This window comes from Pteronotus mesoamericanus, unplaced genomic scaffold, assembly GCF_021234165.1.
Source record: "Pteronotus mesoamericanus isolate MK-2021 breed Mesoamerican mustached bat unplaced genomic scaffold, CSHL_Meso_final contig_68, whole genome shotgun sequence".
NCBI classification, from domain to species: Eukaryota; Metazoa; Chordata; class Mammalia; order Chiroptera; family Mormoopidae; genus Pteronotus; species Pteronotus mesoamericanus.
The window spans coordinates 11089284-11115406 of record NW_026555234.1 but is presented as its reverse complement, the minus strand read 5'-3'; the positions used below and the strand labels follow the sequence as shown (position 1 = coordinate 11115406).

The following is a 26123-nucleotide window of genomic DNA, read 5'->3' as shown; positions in this document are numbered from 1 at the left end:
TCCCTCCGCATGCACAGAGGAAAGTTCAGTAAAAACACAGTGAAAAGATGGCAAGCTTAAAGCCCAAGAAAAGAGCCCTCACCAGAAACCAACCCTCTCAGCACCTTGATCTTGGACTGCTAGCCTCCTGACCTGCAGAAAAACGTATTTCTGTTGTTTAAGTCATCCGGTCTGCGGTTTGTCACTATGGCAGCCCAAGGCAGGCTAATTCAGTTGGAGTTACAGGCTCCCCTCCCTTCCCCTCCCACTGCCCAGTCAAGGAGAAACTCAGTAACAAGTAGTCAGTCCTTCAACTACTGTCTAAGAAGGAAGGAGTCTGCTTGTTGCAGGACTTGAGTTTTCCTGAGTCCCCTGAGACAGTTTGGGGGTGGGGCGCGAGGGTGGTGGCAGATGCAGCCAGCCGCCCGCGGTACAATGCTCTGCTGTCCTTCTACACACTCATTATCTCCTCCAAAAAAGGCTGAAGGAATATTTGCATAAGATTTTGAAGGGGCTCCAAGTTGCGCATGAGAGGGGTCCTGCTGGATGGTTAGGTTCCAGGCTACTCCTCAAGGATCTCATCTGTACTTTCCCAGGCAGAAATTTTTCAGCAGGATTTGAATTTGGGATGCTAGTAATACATCCCCCCTGGCTGGAGGACTGCTTGCTCCCTTTGCATCGGATAAAGAGCAGGCCACGGACTCCCCTCCCTTGGCTCTCAGTCCCCTGGTTGAGGCTCTGAGGGCCATGGGAGCAGATGAGGGTTGGGGGGATAGTGGTCCGGGGCTGCCTTCATTGCAGTCGCCAAGGGAGGCTGCTGGGTGAAAACAGTTTTCCTTCGTGTCTTCCACAGCCTTCAGCGTTTGGTTTGTGTCTCTTCCAAGTTTTAGGCCATCCCTTTTGTCAAACATAATTATACACTTTGGAGATAATAAAAAGTATATATGTGCTCTGTAGAAAATTCAAGTAACTCGGAGAGTTGTCGTTACTAGTTATTCCAATCCCATCCTCCTTGGCCGACCGTTTGGAAACATACAGAATTTCTTTTTCCCAACCTCACAACCCCTAAGCAAGTAAGCAGGCATAACTCTTAGCAGGTTTGCTTTGAAATTCATAGTAAATGTTCCAACACCAACCAGTCTCTTCTGCAGTAAGTCCCTGCAGGCGCAGACAAAGGTGTTCTCCAGGTAAGCTGCTCTTCCACAAGGCTGCAGCGGACTCTAAAGCTAGTTACCATAGGCCAAGACAGAGTCTTAGATGGAGGTGTTTGAAGAAAAGGAAAAAGAACGCTCACTCTGAGGCAGATCAGAGGAGCCAAATCTCTACAAGCAGCGGATCAAAGATGACCTGTTTTCTTGTCGTTGTTGTTGAATTGCAGCAAGGAGAGACCCTTTTGCTCTTCTGAAGTTATTGGTATTAGAGTAAGAGACTGTCTGCATCCAGCAACGTGTGTGTGGGGCGGGGGGGTGTGGGGGGAAGAGAGAGATGGCTGGTGGCTAGCTGAGGGGATGAGGAAGAATAGAATCTCCAACCTCTCTCTAGGATTATAATGACCAATGAAGTGCAATCCTGTATTAGAAGAATCACAATGCAAATAAGAATACTTACAAAGTTTTGAGACTTTCCAATCCCTTGAACATCTTATGCTGCACATTTTCCAAGCGATTACTTGTGAGCAGTATTTCATTTACACCAGAGGCTCCTTCGAAAGCTCCCTCTTCAATGTCTGTGATTTTATTGTTGCTAAAGTTTCTAAATAAAAATTGTTGAAACAGATTTTAAACAATTTCTTCCTAACAGGGAAGACACTGAGCCATGCTTGATCCATTTCATCTACAGAATGGCTTCTCACAATCGCTGAGCTCCTCTCTGCCCAGCACTCCCAGGGCTCGGAAGAGACACCACTTCCTGATTCCATCAAGTCAAAGTAATGACAGTACTAAGGGCAATGTTTATAGTGAAAAATACTAGGCTGGTCATCATTAAAGGGATCTGAGTGGGTCCCTAGGAATAGAAAGTTCCTAAGGTCAGCTACTGAGTTGAGTAAATCTTTGTTTGCCACAAAACTTAATAAGGAACTTTCCAAAGAAACTCCCCTGATTAAAAGTGTTGAATGAATTAATGACTAAAAGAAGGCAATTGGGCAGAGAGAAGAATGAACTAAAGTGTGTGAGCCTTTAGACAGTATCAGAACTATATCTGAATAGGAGTTTGTTACCAGTGAGACTTATGTAATACTGCGCCAAAACAACCAACTTAACTGTCCGTATTTTGTTTCTCACTGCTCATTCCAAGACTAGGAACGTCATTTTATTCTTCTCAGAGCATTGCACATAATAGCTGCTCAATAAATATGTATTCAATTGAAAGGTGTCCTATAGCTAAGAAGAAAGAGCAGTTTGTATCAGAGAAAAAGGAGAACACTTAAGAAGGAGAAACTCTCTGGGAGGCAGTTCTTAATACGGGGGTCAAGGTCACAGAAGTAGTTTCAGTCTTCTCCACCTCCCACAGTCTATGGCCGTGGGCCAGGTACACGTATAACAAAGCACGGCTATCACAGGACAATGCCCCTTTCCTCCTTCTGATGTTTCCTCACAGGCGGAGGGCGTTCCCTTGGCCTTACACTCTTGGCCTCTGTCCTGTCCCTTCCTCCCTCCCTGCTCCTCAGGGGCCGGAGCGCTGTCTTGAGCATTGCTGAAACTGCTGAGCTTACAAAATTATTTTGAAATATGAGTTGTGAATGGGTAGTAACACAGATGAGCTATCAAGCCAGTTTAGCAATCATTAATTTTGACTATCTCCTAATGAAAGTTTAATGAAGCAAAAAGTCAAATAGTTGACATGAATGTGCTGAAAGAGAAATAACAGCTTGGTTCCTGGGATAGTAAAGGAAGTTACAAGATGTTACCGAACCCATCTCTAATGTGCTCTGATGCTGGGCTGCGGCTGCGGCCGCACAGCAGACCAGCTGTATGAGTCCCAGCGAGACGCCAGCGCTCTGCTAGGACGATGTGGTTGGCACCACTGGAATGTACAGAAAAGAGCCAATCACTCAGGTTCCTCTCAGGGATTACCCTACATTCATGCCACAGGTAGCCACTGTATGGAAATTTCTTTGGATCTTTTACATTTTCCTATTTTCAAAGAAATCTAAATGAAACTGCAAAGGCATGGGAAAACACAACAAAATACAACAGAAATTTACAAAGATGGCTAATGCACGGCTTACATTTTACGCAACTGAGGAAGTTTCTTGAAGATCCCTGTAGCTTCCAACACTGTGAATTCATTATTATTGAGACGCCTAAGGAAAAGAAACAGAAAAGTTTCATTACCAAGAGGAAAGAAGGGATAAAATTTTATTTGTCATACAGAATTATAACATTACTTAATGATTATCCTAAAGCAAACTACAGGACACACATCACAGAAGATCTGAGGAAAATAGAATCAGCTCTCAATATTTGAGAAGGGTTGCTTCTGGGACACTCCTCGGATACCAAAATCCACAGGTGCTCGCGTCCCGTGTATGAAATAATACAGTATTTGCCTTTAACCTACACACATTTTCCCATACGCTTTAAATCATCTCTAGATTACTTATAATATCTAATGCAATGTAAATGCTATGTAAATAGATGTTATATTGTATTTTTTTAAGAAAATTATGACCAGAAAAAATGTCTGTGCATGTTCTGTATTCAGTACAGGCCAACCATCATAGACCTAAGTACAAAGAACATGTCAGCAACTAGGTAACTTTGAAAAAATATTTTCCATTCAGGGTTGTTTAAATTTGCAAATGCAGAACCCGAGAAAATGAAGGGTCAACTACACTGAATTTTTTTACCATTTCACTCAAATTTTAATGATCAAAAATCAAAACAAGCTCTCTTTTAGTAATCACAAACTTTTTTTCTTACTAGTGCCCCTCCCCAAGAAAGCATTTTAGACCCTCTTTTTCCTAATCACCTTCTCCATAATTTTTGTTATCAATTATTTTACTGATAAACAATTATATGTCATGAAGTTTACCCTTTTAAAGTATCTAATTCAGTGGTTTTTAGTACATTCACAAAATTGTGCAACCATTTTTGCTATCTTATTCTAGAAAGTGTCTGTCACTCATACCTATTAGCAATCACTCTCAATTTGCTTTCCTGCCACCTCAATCCTCAGCCATCACTAATTTACTTTGTCTCTATAAGTTTTCCTATTCCTATGATTTCATATAAATGGAATCATACCAAATGTGGCCTTCTGTAGCTGGCTTTTTTCCCTTTGCATAAAGTTTACAAGGTTCATCCAAGTTTAGCATATATCAGTATTTCGTTCCTTTTAATGGCCAAATTCTCCATTGCATAGACATTCCACTTTATGTTTATCTATTCATCAGTTCATGAAGATCTGGGTTGCTTCCATTTTTTGATTATTATAAATAATGCTATGAATATCAGTGTACAAGTTTTTCTGTGGCTATATGTTCTCAATTCTTTTGGATATATATACCTGTGTGTGTGTGTGTGTGTGTGTGTGTGTGTGTGTGTGTGTGTGTATATGTGAAACTGCTGAGTCACATGGTAAATTGACGTTTAACTCTTTGAGAAACAGCCACTCTTTTCCAAAGGGGCTACATTATTTTACAGTCTCAGCAGCAGAGTGTGAAGGATCCAGCTTCTCTCACCTGTTACTGCCTTTGTTTGTTTGTTTGTTTAATGGCCATTCTAGGGGGTGTGTACTGTTACCTCATTATGGTTTTGATTTCTGTTTCCCTAATGCTTAATGATACTGAGAATTTTTTCATGTGCTTATTGGCCATGTGTATATCTGGAGAAATATCCAAACAAATAAGTTGACCACTTTTTAAATGGATAATGTGCATTTTTATTTTTTACTTTATTGCTGAGTTGTAAGAATTCTTTATTCATTCATTTTGGTTATAAGTCCTTCATCAGATATATGGTGTGCAAAGATTTTCTTCCAAGTGCTGATTTTTAAATGTATAATTTTTAAAAATCCTTAATTTCTTAACACACAAACATGACTTCTGCTGAAAAATAAATTAGACACTAGTTTCTAATACAATTCTTGACTGACAAGTAAGCATACTTAACATATTATATGCTGGAAGATATGATTTGAATTGTAGTTTTTAGTATTATTGGAAATAAGCATAACTCCCTACATGAATACAAAAATAGAGTTTGGGGTTTAACTGCATGATCTGCATGAGTTTCTAAGAGTCCTGTCGCTATGAAATAAGCTTTCTGAACTAACAGGAATAAAAAACCATCACTATAATCACAGGGCAGTTAGTTTCTGTCATCTCTTTGAAAGCATTACATTATTTTTAATTATTCAAATTGCTTAATATTCATTAAGTAACAGGCATGAGTATAGACACAGTGGGGGATAAACTATGAAACACAACGCCAGTCATTAAGGGGCTATAATCTAGTTGAAGGATTGTACATGCAGAGAAAGACAACCAACTATGCAAAGTGGATAATGACAAATACCAGATGGTACCAGACATAAACATGGCTAAAATGATCAGAAAATGATGAGATTTCACCAGGTTTTTCTTGGGTTTTTATAACACTAACATTAAATGTCTCACTTCTATAAATAAAGTCAGTAAAGGCAAACCGTACATGGCCATAATACCTATAAACGATCCCAGCATGTGCCAGGCCCTTTGCGGGGGTTATAAATATAAATCTGAGCACACCCTTTCAGCCCTTCCTGCTACGCTAGCCTTTGTGCTTTGTACTTGACAATCACCAAACCCTTGCAGCCATGAGTCAGTGAGGTAGTAAAGCAGATAAAAAAAGACTCTGAATTCCCAATGAACAAAGAGATTCAAAATGACGATTCTCAAACTACTTTATTGGGTTGCTGAAAAGACTAAATATGCTACGAACCTGTTAATTGGGGCCAAGGAGAGTGGAAAGGGAAAATAGAGACAACTGTACTTGAACAACAATAAAAAAAAAATCTGTTAATTGTTCAGATGTGGGTTTGGCAAATATAATGCTCAAGAAATAAGTATCGCATGAATGCTATTATTCATAGTATTATTAAGCGCTAACTGAATTTCTGTAATTGTATCTTGGGCCAAAAAGATGAAGTAAGATAGCCTTTAAAATATCCTTGCACATAGAAGAGCTACATCAACGTATATTACTTAAGACGAATGTAGTTATTGAGAATAAAAGGGCAAGACCGAGATTCCAATGCTTTGATGCTCTCGTCACCTCCCGCCCCACCTGAGTTTAGTGGGAAGAGGAACTTACAGTTCTGCCGTGTACTGGGGAATGTGGTCTGGGATTTTGGTGAGCTTTTGATTGGAGCAATCAACTGTGGTCCCTTCACAGCGGCACTTTTCAGGGCAAGCCAGATCTGCAAAGCAGTCCCCACTTAATTTTGATCGATAATCTTCTGTACCTATTGAGGATTCAAGCCAAGAAAAATAAAACAGAAAGATACTCAGTCTACAGGATAGAATGTTTGTTAATTTGTAGGAAGAAAAAAGGAGGATATCTATAGATTATGCAGCAGGGAGACAACTTAGGGGTATTTGGTCAATGGATGTCAGGAGAGGGTTAAAACAAGGGCTTGGAATTTGCTGGAAAAAAAAGAGTAACTAGATTCACAGGACAGGAAAACATTAAGAGAGATGAGCTTTTCACAGCTGTACTTTCTGCTGATCCAGTTATGAGCCATTCTAGCCTATTTGACAGCGAATCACACATTGGCTATTAATTGTTAAAAAGATTATTTTTTTCTCGGTGTCAAGAATTTAAAATGTATCCAGTTATAAACATATCCCTATATATCATTTAAAATTAGGGCTTTCAAGGCAGATAGATGTACTCAGGTTTTTAAATTTTCTATGGTCTTTTATTATTCTCCCCCTCTCACATAATCTCCAGAAATGCCCAAAAAGCCCTCTTTTTTTCATTTTGATTTTATAAAGAGAGACCAGTACATCCTGATTTAAGCCTCAGCAGCTTGTCATGCTGTAGAAAGCTGCGTGACGTTCCATGGTGCTTGACGGAACCATGTTTTACTCATACCTGGCAACCACATGGTTAGATCAAGCACAACAGAAAATCTCGCTACATAATCACTACACCATCCACTAGGCCAAGGGGAAGACGGAGAGGAAGGATGAAGGGAAGCAGGAGAAAAGCTACAGACGTTCTGGAAATGTAATACTGTTTACATGACATGCATTCTTCCCGCAGAATGTGTATGACCATAGTAAGAGTATTACTACCGAAGGTTTCCTGGAAACACAAAGAAGGGGCTACACTGAAAGGTGCCTCCGCTGTTCCTCAGAACTGCAGAATGGAAACAACAGCGTTCGGGAACAACATCCAGAAGAAGTTGGACGTGCGCTACAAGGACAACAGAGAAGCTCAAAAGATCTGTGGTTTCTTCTTGAGAAAAAGAAGGCGCAAAAGACCAAGACTAGGAGTAGGTAGGTACAACCAGGATTGAAAAGGGGGGACATTATGTTTCAGATCAGATACATTACTTACAGCCCAAAAGGTGAACTCCTGTAAAAGTAAAGATCACCAAGAAGGAAGGAAAGACAGTAATCCCAATTAAGGTTATAGGCATGTGTATATATATATATAAAACTAAGGTCTCTTTCTTCTTTCCTTACTGTGGCAATTATTGGGCAATGGTATGGTAGGATGGGAATTGTCATGCTTTGTAAACTTTTGTAATATTTTTTTTGAAGCATAGTGGTCTTATAGGAAAAGCAATGGCAGCCAAGATGCATAGCACAAATTAAGTTCTGGTCAATTCCTTTAAAAGAGGAACTCTGCAAGATGGATATTCTTTTGCGTTATCATTGTGGTATCTAGAATGCCAGACAGAATGGTGGGAGGCAAGCAAACGTGTAAAACTACATGGAGATCTTCAAGGACTGTCGTCAGCATGTCTGGATTAATCCTTAGGTTATGGCTCACATGCTTTGTAATCACTTTTCCATTTTACAAATGATGTTATTCAGTTCAAATGGAATCGGATAAAAAACTTGCAAAGCTGAATATAATAGCTTCATTACATTTGGAAATTAATGCCATGACATTTATTGAAAATCTGTTGTACTGTGGTTTAAGCTTTTGTTTTAAACTTAAAATAAGAAAATACTGGGAACAAAGTCTAAGTAATAGGCACACTAGGTATCTTACATTTAAAGTAATTCATCTTCTGTACAATGACAATGATTTTTATTTTGTGGTGACTCTTTAGGTATGCTCGAATTTTCATCAAAATCCGGAAAAAAAGGGAGAGCAGGACCAAAGAATTCTTCTGAGTCCTGACTTCTAAAATTATTGTTTTAAATAATGTAAATTGAATTCTCATAAACTGACAATTAAGTCATGATATCCGATATAAAAGGTATTTTCTAATATCGATTTTGGCTGCTGTCAATAACTGGGCAAAAATGCATTAGAATTTATGAAAACAACCTGACGCTTGTCTTTATTTGGTGAATTGAAAGTAGTATTTTCTAAATTATTAATGAATTATATTTAAAATATTATGTAATAAATAAATATTTAAAATAAAATATGTAATGTAATAGTAAATAATAAAGTATATTTAAATGTAATTGAGTAATTTACTAACAATTATATTAACTGTTATAATTTTGGGATTTAAGTAATATTGTTTTATCCTATAGGTGTTCTGATGTTTAGAACAGAACTTTTTCTGAGTAAGTAATAGTTATCAGATGACTTTCTAGGTAAAAATAAGGTAAACCAATCAATCTCTGTTCAACATGTTACTTTTTTTGACATGCTAATTCTTATGCTGCCAGTATAATGGCTAAAATATTATTGGTCACTCAAGCTTAAAATAGGTAATAAAACAAAATCTGTCAAATGCATAACATTATTCAAATCATAACTCAAGAATGGCAAGCAACACCTATCTCTTTGAAATAGAGACCAAAACCAGAGTTCTTTAAAAAAATAGGTATGGTTTTACACACTAATACTATATAAAGTATCTTTGTTTATAAATGTTAAAATACATTATAGTCTAGAATATACCAGGACATGGTAAATGTGGCAAATCAATTACTACTTAACATACATATATATATTATTTTTAATATAATGGTTTTAAAACAAACAAGTCAAGAGGCATTTTACACAATTGGCAAGCAAGAAAAAAAATAAGTCAAGAAACATATTTCAAAGAGCTAGTTCTAGAATCTTCAGCCTTAACAACAGCGTTAAGAGTGTAATGCTAAAACATTTTCATTACTTCTCTAAGAAAATTTCCTTCATTGGCCTGAATTATTCAAGGTACTTAGTGCCCATGAACTTCTGATGCTTTGTGGGTGGATGTCACGGTTGCTTCTGTGGAGCTACACTCTGGCTCCAGCAGGGCCAGAGTGTTGTGTCAGAGAGAAAGTACAGCTGCATGTCAATCAGCAGGAAGCTGATGCTTTTGTATAAAAAGTGAAGCAACAGTAAGCAAAGTCAAGCAAAAATTAAGGGACGCTCCTTTAATATAAATATAAAACCAATAAAAAATATGTTCCATGACGGAAAACCACGACTGCGTGTGTGTTTGCAGCTGATTTCATGAAGAACTAGCTCTTTGACAACAGAAAGGTCTCTGTCTTTAAAACCAGCTCGTAAGCTATATTTTAAAAACAGGTTGAGATCAGGTATATAATGTAAGGAGAGAAAATGATTTAAGTAGAAAGCCATAGGTTCAAACATTTTAGCTACTGTGAGAAATTTTAGATAATGTGCCAAAGTGAGAGAGGGAGGGAGGGAAAAGGTGGGAGTTTAATAATATATATATTTAACATCAGAAGCTGCATGCAAAGGTCAGGTGTTCAGGAAACAGCTATAAGTGATCTATGCAAAAGTAAATCTATCTACACAGTACCCACTGTACTTTCAAAAGCATGCATATCAAAGTTTTAGAAGCTATATTTTATAAGGTGAGGAAAGGGTATCTGCAGTTAGTCCTACTACCGAGCAAACCTACCTGGAATGAAATACTGTTCTTTAGCTAAATAAAAAAAGAGAAAAAAATAGAATATGCACCTGAATGTCAGCAAGCAGAGATATGAGTTATATTAGATTAAGAATGGACTAAAGTTACCACAGATACTTAAGTGAAAACGTATATTTTCAGCAGGGGCTGAAGTATAACAATGTATAGTGAGTAGTAACATCTAGAATCATGGACAATAACCAGCTTTGTCTTGATATTAGCTTTTTAGTGTGAATTAACTGTTGAATGTGAAATAGGTCTGGAATAGTTAGGTAGCATACTGCTCAAACAATACAGAATATATTTTATTATAAGAAAATAGAAAAGATTAGACCAAAGCAAATTGTAAGTTTCAATGAAGTAAGCCTTCTATTTAATATTAACAAAATGCATTTATGCTTGGCTTTCTATAAATAAATGTAATATTCCCAACATGTTAAAAGATGACCTTTGGGGGGAAAAAATGTAGCCTCATAGTCCTACTCAAAATAAGAGAATGCAAAAATGAGAAAGCAGTATTCAGTAAGGGATCGGGAGATTTTCCCCTACTTCTCAGCCTGAGCAATCACGTAACCAAGTCTCAGTTCATTTCCTGAAGCAATGAAAACATGATTAATTACCTTAAGTTTCTCAATGGAGAATAATACCACAGACATGAAACTTAACAGGCTTAAAAGGCATTGTGAGTTAACTAAAAGGCCCCTGTTATGCTGGCTCCCTGGGAATACAGTATGAAGTAACCATGCATCATTTTTTTCTTGGCCAGTAGCCTATTTCTTCTGTTTCATATAGTGTTAAAAAAATGTTACACATAGGAAGCCTATATGAATTGTGTTTATGACCCTCTTTATTTTTAATTTATGTAAGAAAAAAAGACAAAGAAGTGTGATTGCATAATGTTTGGTAGTTCAGGCAAAGGCCAGCTGTCTCTAGGTGTCCCATAACCACTGTTTTTGGTAACATGGGAAATATCACGTGAGGTAAGAAATTACCTGAACAACGAAATTTCTTGCTTTTGATCTGTCCAATTCTTTTGTTTGCCAGACGCCGAGGGCTGGTGCAGCGTGCACCACTGGTCTCGATAGGGTTGGTGTGGAGGTAATCCGCCAGCCACTTGAGATGGCAGTCACAAATAAAGGGGTTCTGGGCCAAATGCCTTTCAGAAACACATACAGAACACTTTTATATGGGACTTGCAAGGAGCTCAGCTCTGAAGTTCAGAGTGAAAACAAGGGTCATCAAACTCCACCCAAGTCGCATATACGCACATGGTCTGAATGGCCCGGAGAGGTGAAAAGGTCCCCTTTGCGATGGTCTGAAGCTTGTTGTCATATAAGGACAGAAGGTTCAAGTTGTGCAGATCCTGGAAGGCATCTACCCGAAGGCAGTTTATCTTGTTGGCATTCAACAATCTGTTTGATTAAATAGTTGTAGAATTAAAGTGTGGCATCTCCTTATCTTACTTTTGAGATTCTGTCCTTGGGAAAACCCAACCAAGAAACACATTTCTTCTGCCCTCAACACTGACATTTATACTGTCATAACTCAGGTATCCCAGGCTGAAGATCTGGACCAATAGCAGATAAAGCAGGGCCCATGCTGTCTAAGGAATGCCCCAATCTAGAGATATTTACACACTTATTTAATAAAACATGATTAAACAAATTGTCTAGAAGGTGTAGAGGTAGTGCAGTGGGCAAAGGTGGATGAGACCCAGCCTCTGCTGTCAAGGATGCCATCAAAGGGAAAAAAAAGTGCCATGAAACCTTCGTCCATTGAACTGATCTATGAAAGAGAAGTTCAGTCTGTTCCCACAACAGAAGACAGAGTGATGTGATCTGGTCTCCTAAAACACAGACCTAATCACATTGCTCCTCTCTCCGAACCCTGCAACAACTCCCACTGTGCTCTGAATAAAATCAAAGTCCTGACACTAGCCTCTATCACTCAATAAGATCTTTGTGCCCTCTTCTGAACTCGCGACCTCCAAGTTCTCCCCTCTGGGCTATTTCAGTTCCAGCCACACAGGCCTCCTTGCCAGACTCCCTTCTCTGCTTGGAGTGGCCTCCCAGCTGTCTGCCTGGCTAACTACCTTGCTTCTTTGAGTCTGCTCAAATCTTACCTTCTCAGTTCAGCCTACCCTGACCGCTCTCTTTCAACCGGTAGGCCTCTCTTTGCCCCTCCCCAATCCCTAGCACTCTCAGTTCATTTATTTTGATCTACTTCTTCCATTTCATTAAGCACTTATTTCCACCTGTTACATGTGATTTACTTATTTATTATGTTCTCGCTGACTGTCATTTGCATGTCCCTTTCCCCAAGGGCATAAGCTCCAGACAGCAGGGATATTTGTCTATTTTGTTCCTGGATGTTTCCCAGGTGCCTAGCATGTACTAGGTGCTCAGTAAACATTTGTTGTTAAGTGAAAAGTGCACAATCTTCTTGGAGAAGGATATGGTACATTACCATATTAAAGGCCCTCATTTTGCATCATAAATACCTGCTTAACTTAGTTTAACACAACAGGCCACAAACTCATTAATTTCTCATATGTGGATTAATATTCTACATCAATATTTTTCAGAACCATGGCTTACAGATCATACATTGGCAAACATTCTCATAGATGCTAAAGGATTGTGTCTGAACTTTAGTCCTTTGGACTCACCTTTGGGAATATACGTGCCCTACTCTCTACTTTTCTCAAACATCTGGACTATCAAGGCCTCACAGAAAGTCCACATTTTCTATAATATGTCTTCTGCCCAACTACAGTATTCTTCCCCTAGTTTCCAAAAGAAGTTATTCCGTGGTACTTAGCCTTTTTTTTTTTCAGTCAACAAGTTATTTATTGAATTTATTGTCTTAGCTACTCTGAGTTGGCAATAATGAGTGCTGTGAGAAACTGAATTCAATAATTCAGATACTGCATCTGGCACAGAGAAAATGCTCAATAGATGTCATTATTTCTCTTTCATTTCTCTAGTATGAAAACAGAATTGGCCTTAAGACTTTGAGGCAAGGTAACATAGCTAGGGGACTGGCGAATGAGGAAGAAGAACACTGGGTGATCGGATCCCATGTGAAATCCCTCTCACTCCATCTTGCCCGGGTGAACAGACTCCGAGAAGGCTGACAAGTCCCAGAGCTCTTGCATCTACCACAGATGAGTCTATCCATGTACCAATAAGACTTAGTCTTGTCACCTCTCTCAGGGAGGCCCACTTTGCCCAAACAGTCCTCAGTGGGCGGGAAATTTCTTTGATATTTCTTTTTGTCTATCCACATTTAGCTCAGTGCTTTGATACTTAGGACTTCAACAAATATTTTGTACCTCAAAAAATATGTATGTGCTATGCAGCTTGGGTCTGAATGCCTTATTATTTAACACTCTGAAAATGTTTTCCCTTTGACCACAAGAATCTCTAATTAACATAATGGCATTTCTGTTCTACTTGCTTGCTTTTTCAGGTGTTCCATGCATGTGCAAAGCTATGACTTCCTCATGGTGATTTTCTTTGCTGCACTCTTTTCTTTTTTATTCCCCTGCAGGGGCCTAAGTGTTGGCCTTCTCTGTGTTCTACATCATACTTTCTTAAAAGCTCAGAGGCCTGGATTGAGGTATGGACTGGTTAATACCATTCCTCCACAACACAAGTTCCATAGACCTTATTCCCTAGTTCGTCAGCTACCCACAGGAAGAAATTAGAGCACAGAACATCAAGGGCAAGAAACAAGGAAGGGTCCTGGAGGACAACTGAAGAAGGTGCTCTTCTGACCATTTTGTACTTTAAATTTATATGGTCCAAAAATCAAGGGAAAAAAGTATTGGACACTAATTTATTTAGTTCCTCCCATTTACTTACTTCTCCTCCCAAATACTACATTCCTTGAAGCAGATCTAAGATGCTTAATCAAGTTCTCAGTAAGCTGTAAAGAGACAACCATGCCTCTTTAGCTCTGGAAGGCTTATGAAAGGGCCTTAGTATAGAGATAAAACACGAGGCTGAGGGAACGTATATAGAATCACTGAATAAATGATCAGCAACAGTATTTGCTAACTCCAATGTGAGGGCTAAAAAAATCATTTGAAACCCAAAGTCCTTAGGTAAGAAAGATCAGTATTTGCCTTGGCTCATCAGTTTGTTGGAGAGATGGAATGGAGAAATAATGAACACTACTGGGCATAGGAAGGGTAAATGCCGGTTAATAATTTGCTTCATTTGTGTGTGTGCCTGTGTAAAAACTGGGGTGTGATATCAAATACATTCCTAGATAATAATGGAAAGTTTAAAACATGAATAATAGAATATAATTATGAACACATATTTATCAAGTAAGAAAAAATATCTGTATTTGGGAAGTTTGTGGAATTAGGAATAATTTTTTTTTTTACCACACAAATGATATAAACATCAACACCAAAAAATAAATGCATATACCCAAAAGAGAAAATAATATTCTAAATTAAAATTTTTTTATGTTAATGATTTTTCTATTAAAGTTATTTTTTTCAATTACATTTTATATTCAATATTATTTTGCATTTGTTTCAGGTGTTAAATTGTTAAGACAATCATACACTTTATAAAGTGGTCCCCTGATATTTCCAGTACCCACCTGGTGACATACATAGTTATTACACTATTACTGACTATATTCCCTGTGCTGGACTTACATCCCCAGGATTCGTTTGTAGCTACCAATCTGTGCTTCTCAATCCCTTCACCTTTTTCAGCCAGTTCCCCACGCCCCTTCCCCTCTGACATCCATCAGTCTGTTTTCTGTATCTATGAGTCTGTTTCGGTTTTGTTCATTTGTTTACATTATTCTTTGGATTCCACATACAAGTCAAACCACAAATTTAAAAATCTTAAAGTAGGCTGACTGAACTAGCTGAGAGAAGTAATTACATCCTACTCACCTTTGCATCCACAGCAGCTAGGCTAGTGTGTGTTCTAAATGAGGTAACTCTGTCGGTGTTTGGCGATTTGCACAGAATTTGATGATCCAGCAATCATGATCTTAATGCTAGCATATTTTTCCAATTTCCTTTTCATATAAGCATTAATTAAAACACCTGGGGTCATGTCTTAGCCGTGTAACTATGTATAGTAAATAGTTCCTTTGAGGCAAAGGAGAAGTGGCTATTGTTTAAGCAGAGTGGTCTTTAAAGATATAATCCAAGGATTTACAGGTAAATCTCTCACTAAAGATTAGTTTGAGTGTTATTGCTGTGTTCTGGCCTCCTGTACACCATTTTATGTTGGGGGATGTTATTCATCATTCTTGCAGATTCTTTGCACAAAGGAATAAACACATCCCTATGTCTCTCTCCAAGGATTATTAAATCGAACCAGAGAAGTTTCACAGAGGGCAAGGGTTGTAAGAGCTTTAAATGACAGGGCAGACAGGATGCATGTATTTGTGACAGTGTGGAGAGAAAGGTTTTGGGACAACTTCAAAATGGTGTGTCTTCAAATAAATAACCATCAACAATGTTAGTTCCAGTAGGCTAATCTTTTTCACTTCATTTAACTATGCGATTTTGGGCCAAATTTTTCTGAAGCCTCCATGAAAATACGAGATAGCAGACTAACTAAACTATAATATCTGGTTCAACAGATCAGAAACAATGGAATACTTACAGTAGCTGTAAGGAAAATAATCCTTCAAATAAACTTTTTGGGAGTTCTGTGATTTTATTTCCATAGAGAACACTGGAAAAAAACAAAACAAAACATTGTTTAAAAGAAAAAAAAAAACTAGACACCAAACCAGCGCAACAAATTAATCCAACATGTATATATTCAGCATATTGAAGGTTCACAAGCACTCTATACACAGATACATGCTTATGATAGAAAGTTTATAAAACATTGAAAAACAAGGGAAAATTAACAAAATGAACACATTTCAAAATTCTGTTGTCCTCTCACAGAACTGTCCACTGCTAAATTGTCATATTTTTTACACACACACATACATGCACAGTTCACATGTAATGACAGCAGATGCATGTAACAAAAGTGAATGCTAAATATGGAATCCATTGCTCACTGAAGGGATGAGTTTTGGGCTTATGTTGGTAAATAAAAAGGAACTCCATCCACATTTTAGATATACAATGTGTATCCTTGAAAAAAGGTAAGATCTGTGAAGACAGTGATCATTAATACAGAGGAGTTTTTTTAAACGTAGGTACCCCAAAGAAATATGAACAGAAATGCATCCTCACGGTACCCACTCCTGATCAGCCACTACGTGCAAAGACCATGAACGACTTAATCCTCTCAGTATACCTGGTGCCTACCATAGGTTTCGGCACACAGTGATGTTCTACTTGGATTGAGAATGAACACTGTATGATGAGTGAAACAAAAAGTAAATTACCAGAGGAACTAATTAAGGCATACATTAACAAAGAGGGTGAAATAAGGGTATTTCAACAGCAAATGAATGAATATGGTTGATGCATCACATCAGTTAGTAATAATAGGTCTGTAATGTTGGCTATATGTTTTTAGCCCCCAAAAGTAGAAAACCACAATTATGTACAGGAAAAGATGGCAATCATATTTTAGGATGACAATCTGGCAACATATATTAAGAGTCATACAAAAGTTTATATAAATTTTTACATAGTAGTTTCACTGAGGAGATTAAGAAAATAATCAGAGATAAACTGTATTTTATGTACAAAATATTAATCAGGGCATAATTTACAACAATGAAAAATTAAAATGTGCCAGTCATGTTTTAATGAATATTTAGTGACATGAAAGTGTTCATGATATAATGTTAAAAAAGCATAATATCCACATATGTAAATTGATCATTGTGATATACCACATTAACAAAATAAAGGATAAAAACCATATGATCATATCAATAGATGCAGAAAAAACATTTTACTAGCTATGACATCCATTTATGATTAAAACACTCAATCAAATGGGTATAGAAGTAAAGTGCCTAAACATAATAAAGGTCATATAAGACAAACTTCCAGCTAAAATCATACTCAATGATGAAAAACTGAAAGCTTTTACTCTAAGAATAGGAACAAGACAAGGATACCCACTCTCAAAGTAGTACCACAAATCCTAGCCAAAGCAATCAGATAAGAGAAAGAAAAAAAAGGCATCCAAATTGGAATGAAGAAATAAAACTGTCCCTTTTTGCGATGACATGATTCTTTATATAGAAAACCCTGAAGACTCCACCAAAAAAACATTAGAAATGACAAATACAGTAAAGTTGCAGGATACAAAATCATTATACAAAAAACCATTGTGTTACTATCTACTAACAATAAAATTTTAGAAAAAAATAAAAAACCCAATTCTTTTTGCAATTGCAACAAAAAGAATAAAAAACCTAGAATAATCTGAACAAAGGATGTGAAGAACCTACACAATGAAAACTACAAGAAATTATTAAAAGAAATTAAAGAAGACACAAAAAAGTGGAAAGATATTCCATATTTATGGATTGGAAGAATCAATCTAGTTAAAATGGCCATATTACCCATAGCAGTATGTAATTTAATGAAATCCTCATAAAAATCCCAATGGCATTTTTTAAGTAGAACAAAAAAAAAATCAGATTTGTATGGAACCAAAAGATACTCCAAATAGCCAAACCAATCCTGAGAAAAAAGAATGAAGCCAGAGGTATCATACACCCTGACTTCAAATTATACAAAACAATAATCAAACAGTATAATATTGGCAAAAAACAAGACCAAAAAAAAAAAAAAAAGACCAGACACATAGACCAATAGAATAGAATTACTGAGAGCCCAGAAATAAACCCACATGTATATGGGCAAATAATTTTCAACAAAGGGGCCAAAAATACATAGTGGAGAAAAGAAAGCCTCTTCAGTAAATGGTGCTGGGAAAATTAGAAAGCCACATGCAAAGAATCAAACTAAGTTGCTATTTTGTCACCACGCAAAAAAATTAACTCAAATAGATGAAAGACCTAAATATAAAACTTGAAAGAATGAATTACACAGAAAGAATAATAGATACTTAACTCATGGACTTGGTTTTAGAGACAATTTTATGAATTTGACCTCAAAGGGAAGGGAAGTAAAAGCAAATATAAATGAGTAAGACTATATCAAACTTAAAAGTTTCTGCACAGAAAAAACAAACAGTCAACAAACAAAAAGGCAACCAACTGAATGGAAAAAGGTATTTGTACATAACACCTCTGATAAGAGATTAAAATCCAAAATATGTAAAGAACTCATACAACTCAACAACAACAAAACAATCCTACTAAAAAATGGGTGACACTTTTCTCTCAAGGAGACATGTAAATGGCCAACAGACACGTGAAAATATGCTCAACTTCACTAGCTATTAGGGAAATGCAAATCAAAGCTACACTGAGATATCACTTCACACCTATTAGAATAGCTAGAATCAGCAATATAAGTAATAACAAGTGTTGAAGAGGTTGCAGAGAAAAGGGAGCCCTCATTCATCGCTGGTGGTAATGTAGACTGGTACAGCCACTATGGAAATCAGTGTGGTGTTTCCTCATACAATTAAGAATAGAGTTACCATGTGATCCAGGAATCCCTCTCTTGGATATCTACTGGAAAAAATTGAAAACATTCGCAAAGATACATGCCCTCCTATGTTCATTGTAGCATTATTCACGGTGGCCAAGACTTGGAAACAACTAGAGCGTCCTTTGAGAGATGGCTGGATAAAGAAGGTGTAGTGCCTATATATAAGGAATGCAACTCAGCCAAACAAAGAGATGAAATATTGCCATTTGTGACAAAATGGATGGATCTTGAGAATATCATGCTGGGTGAAATCAACCAGATAGAAATTGTCAGGAATCGTATGATTTCACTCATATGTGGGATAAAAAACTGAAAGCAACAATGAACAAACAAGAAAAACAAATAAAAATTCCGAGACACATTAACAGTTGGTGGTTACAAGAGGGAAAGGGGATTAGGGGGAGATAGGATAGCGTACAGGGGGTCAAATATATGGTGAGGGGAGGAGGTCTGGCTTTGGGGGGTGATCACACGACGCGATATACAGGTGGTATATCACAGAATTGTATTCTTCAAACGTATATTATTTTATTACCAATGTCAACTCAATAAATTTAATAAAATGTTTTTCAAAGTATAATATAAAGAACTAAATTATAGCATAATTTAAATTTTGTGTGTGTGTGTGTGTGTGTGTGTGTATGTATATATATATATAGCAAGTGATTTGCCATCCAGGGATTATTTGAATTTGAATATATTTTTTCTTATTTTTTATATTCTCTCCAATGAACATGTATTACTTTTGAAAATAAGAAAAAAATTTTGGAAAATAAATAAATGGATGTGATAATACATGAAGAAAAAGTTGAAATGAGAATCAAAATAATTAGTATGTTTGGCAAGTAGCAGTACATAATTTCTGGTTGAAAAGGAGGAAAATAATACTACAAGAGAGATAAATACGAGTGAGGGGAAAACCTCCCTTTTAAGATGTCAGTGAGAGGTTGGATATAATACAAAACTGAAGACAATTCTCAAGGAAATAAATAAACCTGGGTGCTATATTGCATAAAGATACTTTAAATTTATATGGAGTCCTGTGATATAGGTATGTATGTAGCATGACACAAAATTCATTTCTGTAGACGATAGATTTTTTAAAAGAGTAAATCAATTACAGGAGAAACAATTTTAAAAATCAAAGAAGAGAGAAATCTGTATTGTCAGGGTCACAAAGGTAAAGGAATTTAGAAAGGGTAAAGCAATAATTAATAGGTATTAAAGTCAAGGGTAAGAAAAGAGGAGGCTTTAGGGACACAAACGAGCAGATTATGGCACTGGTCCAGGATATTCAATCCAATGTCATTCAGCAGTAGACACTGCACACTTCCTGTGTGTCTGGAACATGCTAGGCTCTGAGCTCGATGCCCAGTTACACTGAGCCCAACTGTTATTTTCTGAATGTTTCTCATTTCTGCATGTCTCATGCACTGATATAAGGTATGGCTTCGAAGAGCAATCCAAAGGAACAATTTTGAATACTGAACGAGTTTCATATTTTGAACCTATTGAGAATTTAAAAGGAAGTATAATGCATATAAATAGTGGGAGACCTGTATAAGCATTAGGGAAAAATAATTTGGTAGGTTGTGTATTTGAGACTTTTGCTTCAAAGGTAGGCTTGAAAAGTAGGAAAGGAGAACTAGCTAGCTGGGTCATATTTGCATTGTGAAACTATTTTTTTCCCAAAAAATCATTCTGTTTCCTTTAAGATCGTGTTAAAGAAATAGATGTTTACTGCAAATGAGAATGAGGTACATGGGAGAGAAAAGAGAGAACACAAGGATGAAGGAAATCCACCTGTGCAGATGATACTGAGTATACGTAAAAAAAAAAAGATGAAAACATTATAAAAAGGAAACAGTAGGATACGGATGAGATTTTTCTACAAAAAAGTATAGCAATCCTAGGGCTGGGTACCTTTTTCTTACATACAACAAGGTCAACATGATAATAAAGAAAAAGAAGTTAAACTATCAAAAGTCCAAAGACCAGGAACGAGAAGTTGAGTGACAGACATGACTTATATTCAGCATTCTATACTCAGGGTTCAATTATGCTGATGGAGAATTTTTTATAGTTCTTTGGAACAATAGGGAAATCTTAAGGCTTCCTCTGTACCTGTTCGTAGCAGGGAAGGCTAGGAATTCTAAACCCAGTTCCACCCTTGTGAGTTTCAACTCTAGGACAGTAGCAAACTATCTAGTATAGTAGGATACAGTCATGCTGGTGGCCAGGCTTTGGATTCTCCTGCCCTACTGGAAGCCAGAACTCCTACTGAATACAAAAATATCCGAGATAGAAACCTATTATGATGGCTATCATGTAAAAAGTGTTAAGGGCGGACTTCACTATCTCAATATATGGTAGAGAGCTATACTTACAAATTAAAACAATGTACCTCTGATAATTAACACACTAAGCAAGTTTAAAGACAGTATAGGTTGCTACATTTTCATTTTCATTGAAACCCGGTAGTAAAATGCCAGATACTGAGCATGAGAGTTAACAGGAGTCCAAGAAAAGACTGTAGGAAGTGTAAAAGCAGCAGTAAGAATCAAAATGCAACAATCTTTGATTGTAGGTTTCTATGGAACTGGGAAGCTAGTTAGGGAAGGGATGTAAATAGAATAAGTGAACTATAATCATTTGCAAGGGGCTAATACAAAAATGGGAGAAGAGCAAAAATGTATGTTGAGGATTTGGGGCATAAGAGTTCTCTGGGATAACTCAAGTCCAGAAACATACAAATTGATAAACATCAGAAGAATCTGCCAAGGCCGTATCTGTTACATCTTTCTTTCTTTTCTGCTTTAACCAAGCCTGCAGGGGAGGAATCTTATCCCCACTTTAGAGGCAGGACAACTGAAGCACAGGGAAGTTTATAAGAACTCTCCAACCCATTCTCTCTCTTTTGACATTTAATCATTACCTTTGAGGCACAGATACTTGAACGACAAGGAAGCAGCATATTGCTCTGTCCTTTTACAGGGCCGGGAGGGCGATGTCCGCATTTACACTGGATAGTATTATTGTCCAGAGTAGACACGGTAGTTTATAGACAATGTAGGTGATTTACCAGAGCTTCACATTAAACTGTGTTATTTTAAAGGCTGACAGCCCACCCTGAGTACCATACGAGACAAGGTTTTACATTTTTTGTCAACAATTTGTACTCCTAGCCTTGGACTTCCTGTAGTAAAAAACAAACTAACGAAAAAACCCAAACAAAAACACAAAAAAACAACAACGAACCTAAGCTGATACTGCTGAAGTGATAGTTTTTAATTTTCTTTCTTCAAAGAAAATCGTACTTTGCTGAGCAGACCGGCACAGCACCCTGAATATCCCATATGCCCGGGTGAGAGCGTCTGTCTCATTCTCCTCTCAGTGTGAGCATAAATTGTTATATAAACCACAGTGTTTATCTGGGTCTTGCACATGTGTTCCCTGGAATGCTCACTGGTACTGATGACTTCTGAAGTTCCTAAGAGCTCCACAGTAATTTACATCAGCAAGAACCCTCCTCTAAGCATCAGCTCTTCCAAAATACATGCCAGCCTCCACTTTCAAATTTTAAAGTTAAAATTTGACATAAAGGTTACTGTACTTGGTGGACTTCTGAAAGTTTTTACAAGAAGAAATGACAGCGTTTATCCATTCATTTTAGAACCACTTTACATAGCTATCTCCCTGAAAGTCCTCTGACATTAAAAAGCTATAAAGCTTTATCCTCGCACTGTTGGAGATGAAAGCGGGTTCTTTCAGGGAAGTCTTCAGGTGATAAAGCAGGGAGTTGGGGGCGGGTCTCAGTGGTCATCTCTCACTGTTCGCCTCAAGCCATTCCCCAGCCTCCTTCTAAAGTGGACTGATACTGTTCCCAGAGATTGAGGCCGTAGGCTTAAGAATTATAAATACAACTTTGACTGGAACATTCCCAAGTAAATGTTTTCCTCTTATTCCAGAAACAAAAAATGATCCAAAAAAGGGGCTCGTACTCTTTCTCTCTAAACAGCAAAACTATCAGGTCCTAAAATATATACCCCAATAACTGGCTGATGTTAGTGACGGGTAGTATTCCTCAATGAAAACAATGGAATTCATTAATGATTAATGATGATTAATGTTATCAGTAATTCATAATACAAAAACTTCAAGAAGTATGTTTTAAAAATCCAAATTAAAACAGGGCCGCAGATAAGTCAAGCATTGCGCTCTCCTTCAGGGCTGTGGGGATACTCACAGTGAGTTCAGGGAGCGCAGTCCTTGGAAAGCATCTGGTGCCAGTTCAGAGATCTGATTATTGCTCAGGTCGCTAAGATTAGAAACAGGGTTAGGTTAAATTAAATAGAAGGTCAGTGAGAACTACCGCAAGAGAAAGCTATTTACTACCTTTACATGTTAATATTACACCTATTAATATATGTACAAAACTTGTAACATAAAACATCTGAAGTATCCTAAATTAAAATAAAATCATCCTTTTAAATCAAGTATTGACTATTTTCTGAAATATTATAAAAGACACCATTTATTTTTTGAAAATTGGACATCTAAGATTTGACTGTACACTGTTAAAACATGTACATTCACACTGGTGTGAATCAAAATGTTAAATTGCAGAGAACCTTAACATATTACACAGTTTATCTATTAATGCTATAATATTATAGAACTAACAATCAAATAGTCACATTACATAATATTTAAGCTGTTAAACACCTAAATATCCATACTTAAATGGGTGTCTTTGCATCGTCATGACCAGTAAAATTTTTAAAATTTACATATATTCCAGAATAGTATTCACTCACATTCTTCTGAGCTTTTTATATGGTGAGAAAGCTCCAGGAGGGATGACCTTGATTGAGTTCTGTTCCAGACGTCTGCAATAAAAAAATTCATCTTTTAAATGGAAACGTGAGCTCTTGGATATGTTTAATTCAAGCCCAGGATTCATGTCAAGAAGCAAGGTTGGTGTACTTTGTGAGTAATATTTTTTTCAAAAACGACCACTAAAACTAATTGTTCTGTGTCCTCAATGTGGAGTAAGATTGGGAATAAAAACAAGGCCATTATAAAAATTTTTAAAAACCCAGCTTTTAAGCACTACGTGCCCATTAAATATCTTACTTATACGTGGAATCTAATGAACAAAATGAACTGACAAAACAAAGTAGGATCAGAGGCATGAAACAGACTGAGAGATCTCAGAGGGGAAGGGGGTGGGGAACTGAAGAGATTGGCCAAAAAACATACATGCATATATGCAGAGCCCACAGACACAGACCGCAGTGTGGCAGAGGCGGGGTGGGCGGGCAGGGCGGGGAGGAGGGCTGGGCGAAAGGGGGCCGAGGGGGTGAAAATGAGGACACCTGTAACAGTGTCAACAATACAAAAAGGCCACTTAGTACAACAGAGAAAGTACCTGTAAGAAACAAAGTTGTGGGTACATTTTAATAACCTCAGTTCCAGTAAGAGAAATATGGAGAAATACTGAATAGATATATAACATGTTTTAGCGATAATTATAGCTCTTCCACAAAGGAAATTATTGTTGAATATTACATCTTAAACCTTCTATGTCCTCTACAGAAATCATATTATAGGTTGAAAAAAATAATTGTTACACTCAGACAATTACTTTTGACGCTTCTTAAGAAGGAAAATCTTAAATTCTAAATCCGTAAGTGTTACGGGTATTTTCAGGAAGACTGTCTGGACTCTGTTGATTCTCTATGTACATATTTCACGCAAAAAACACTGCAGCAAAGTGCATTCAAACACAACTGAAGTATTTTTATGATGCACTAAAACCAGAGAGTTGAAAATAACTTTCATGTTTTCTACTCTGCAGTTCTGCTCTCAGAGAAAGACAAGATTTACCCATCTAGTTATGAAAGAAACAAAGACATAGACTTCATTAAGTGTTCTGGTAAATATTTCAGTCCATCAGAACATGTTGCCTCTCAGCCTCATTCTGCCCATGCAAACATCTGCTAAACGTTTCCAATTCTCTTCCCCTCGTCTACTCTGCTCTGTATCTCGGAGAGCTGACTTCTGTGACTCAAGAGCCCCAAGCACACCTTCCTACTGGTTTTTGTGAAACGCAGCCAATGGGAAATACTGGTGGGAGACTGAAGGTAGAAGGAGGGGAGATGACAGGATATTCTCCCCTCAGGGGAGGTTCTCAGCAATGGCTTCTTCTCTCCCTAATTTTGGCTATGAGTGGGGCCACCTCCTGACTTAATATAACATCATTTTCTTTTTAGGTCTTTATAGCCCTGGGGGTGGGCACAGCTTTCTCACTTCTGTGTCATATTCTACAAGGGTTTCATTCATTCCTCGTATTAAATCCCTCTACTAGAACGCCACGCATGGGCTCCATTTTCCTTCCTGGATTTGGATTTTAAAATTTATATCTATTTATATATTTATATATGAATATGAGAATATATATTGATTATGTGTGTCAAATACATCAGTCCATTTTTATTGAATGTTAGTAATACTTTATGTTATTGATTAATGAACATCAAATCAAAACAAACAAAATGCCCCTGGGAGGTTGCGTCAATTTGCTTAAGTTTCGGCCTTTTCTGATCCAAAGCCCTTTCACAGCATTATGTTTTCGTCGACAGTCTCAGGGGTTAGCCTCTGACCACTTTAATCTCTATATGCAACGGGCTTCCTCCGTGGCTACTGCTCTTGAACTGAGCGTAGTCTTCGACACTGCTAACAATCCTTCTTTCCTTGAATGTGACACTATATTCCCCTGATTCTCACTCTACGTTTCTTTTTCTAAATTTATGACTTTGCTTTCCAATCCCCTAAATCGAGCTATTCTTCAAGATTCTGTCCCTTTCTCTCTTACAAAAAGGTAAAATCCAGTCCTTAGTATCTGCACTGTTGGTCAAAATATCCCTCGTCTGAAAAACAGAAATTACTTTTTTCATGTTAAAGACATATTCAAGTTTACTTATAAAATATATAAAAATTCTTAGTCACTAGTAGATTTCTCTTAACAGTAATGCAAAACTAGTTCATATAATTACTTTTCATGAATTTCAGGTCCTTGAAAATAAGAAAACCAGAATATATTTAATAAACTACAAACCACACACATTTCAAATGGCATCTTTACTCCTATAAAACAGAGGGAAAAAATATTTAAACCAGATTATAAATAAAGAAAAATGTTATAGTTTTTAGGTGAAGGTTTTTAAAAAGCAAATGAAATGTACATTTTCTATCTTTGCTATCCTCTTATCTTCTATTTTAACAGCACAGAATCTACTGACTCTTATAGAGTATAAATATGAATCCATTGTTCCATGAAGAATCTAATTAAAAACATTCAGGGTTACAAAAACAGATAGTATAATAGCTAAGATATATTTTCATGCTCTGGATAAAATCCACCATAATTAAGAGACTTCCTAATGCTAGTCCTTCACAGAAAGAAAATTCAATACTTCAAATTTCAGAATGAAAATAGATTTAGAAA

The 26123-nt window shown here is 37.0% G+C and overlaps 1 protein-coding gene across 2 annotated transcripts in view; it reads right to left on the bottom strand.

Moving 5' to 3' along the window:
• Window positions 1–26123, bottom strand: part of SLIT2 (slit guidance ligand 2) — a 318355-nt gene that overhangs the window by 72777 nt on the left and 219455 nt on the right. The window contains exons 10-18 of one of the 2 annotated variants that reach the window (XM_054581986.1): window positions 23431–23502; window positions 22860–22931; window positions 15672–15743; window positions 11292–11435; window positions 11016–11179; window positions 10015–10038; window positions 6276–6426; window positions 3209–3283; window positions 1588–1731 (exon numbers count right to left, since the gene is read on the bottom strand). In XM_054581986.1, the coding sequence (XP_054437961.1) occupies window positions 1588–1731; window positions 3209–3283; window positions 6276–6426; window positions 10015–10038; window positions 11016–11179; window positions 11292–11435; window positions 15672–15743; window positions 22860–22931; window positions 23431–23502 (918 nt within the window). The remainder of the gene's footprint in view (window positions 1–1587; window positions 1732–3208; window positions 3284–6275; window positions 6427–10014; window positions 10039–11015; window positions 11180–11291; window positions 11436–15671; window positions 15744–22859; window positions 22932–23430; window positions 23503–26123) is intronic. The other variant, XM_054581987.1, reaches the window with a different exon arrangement.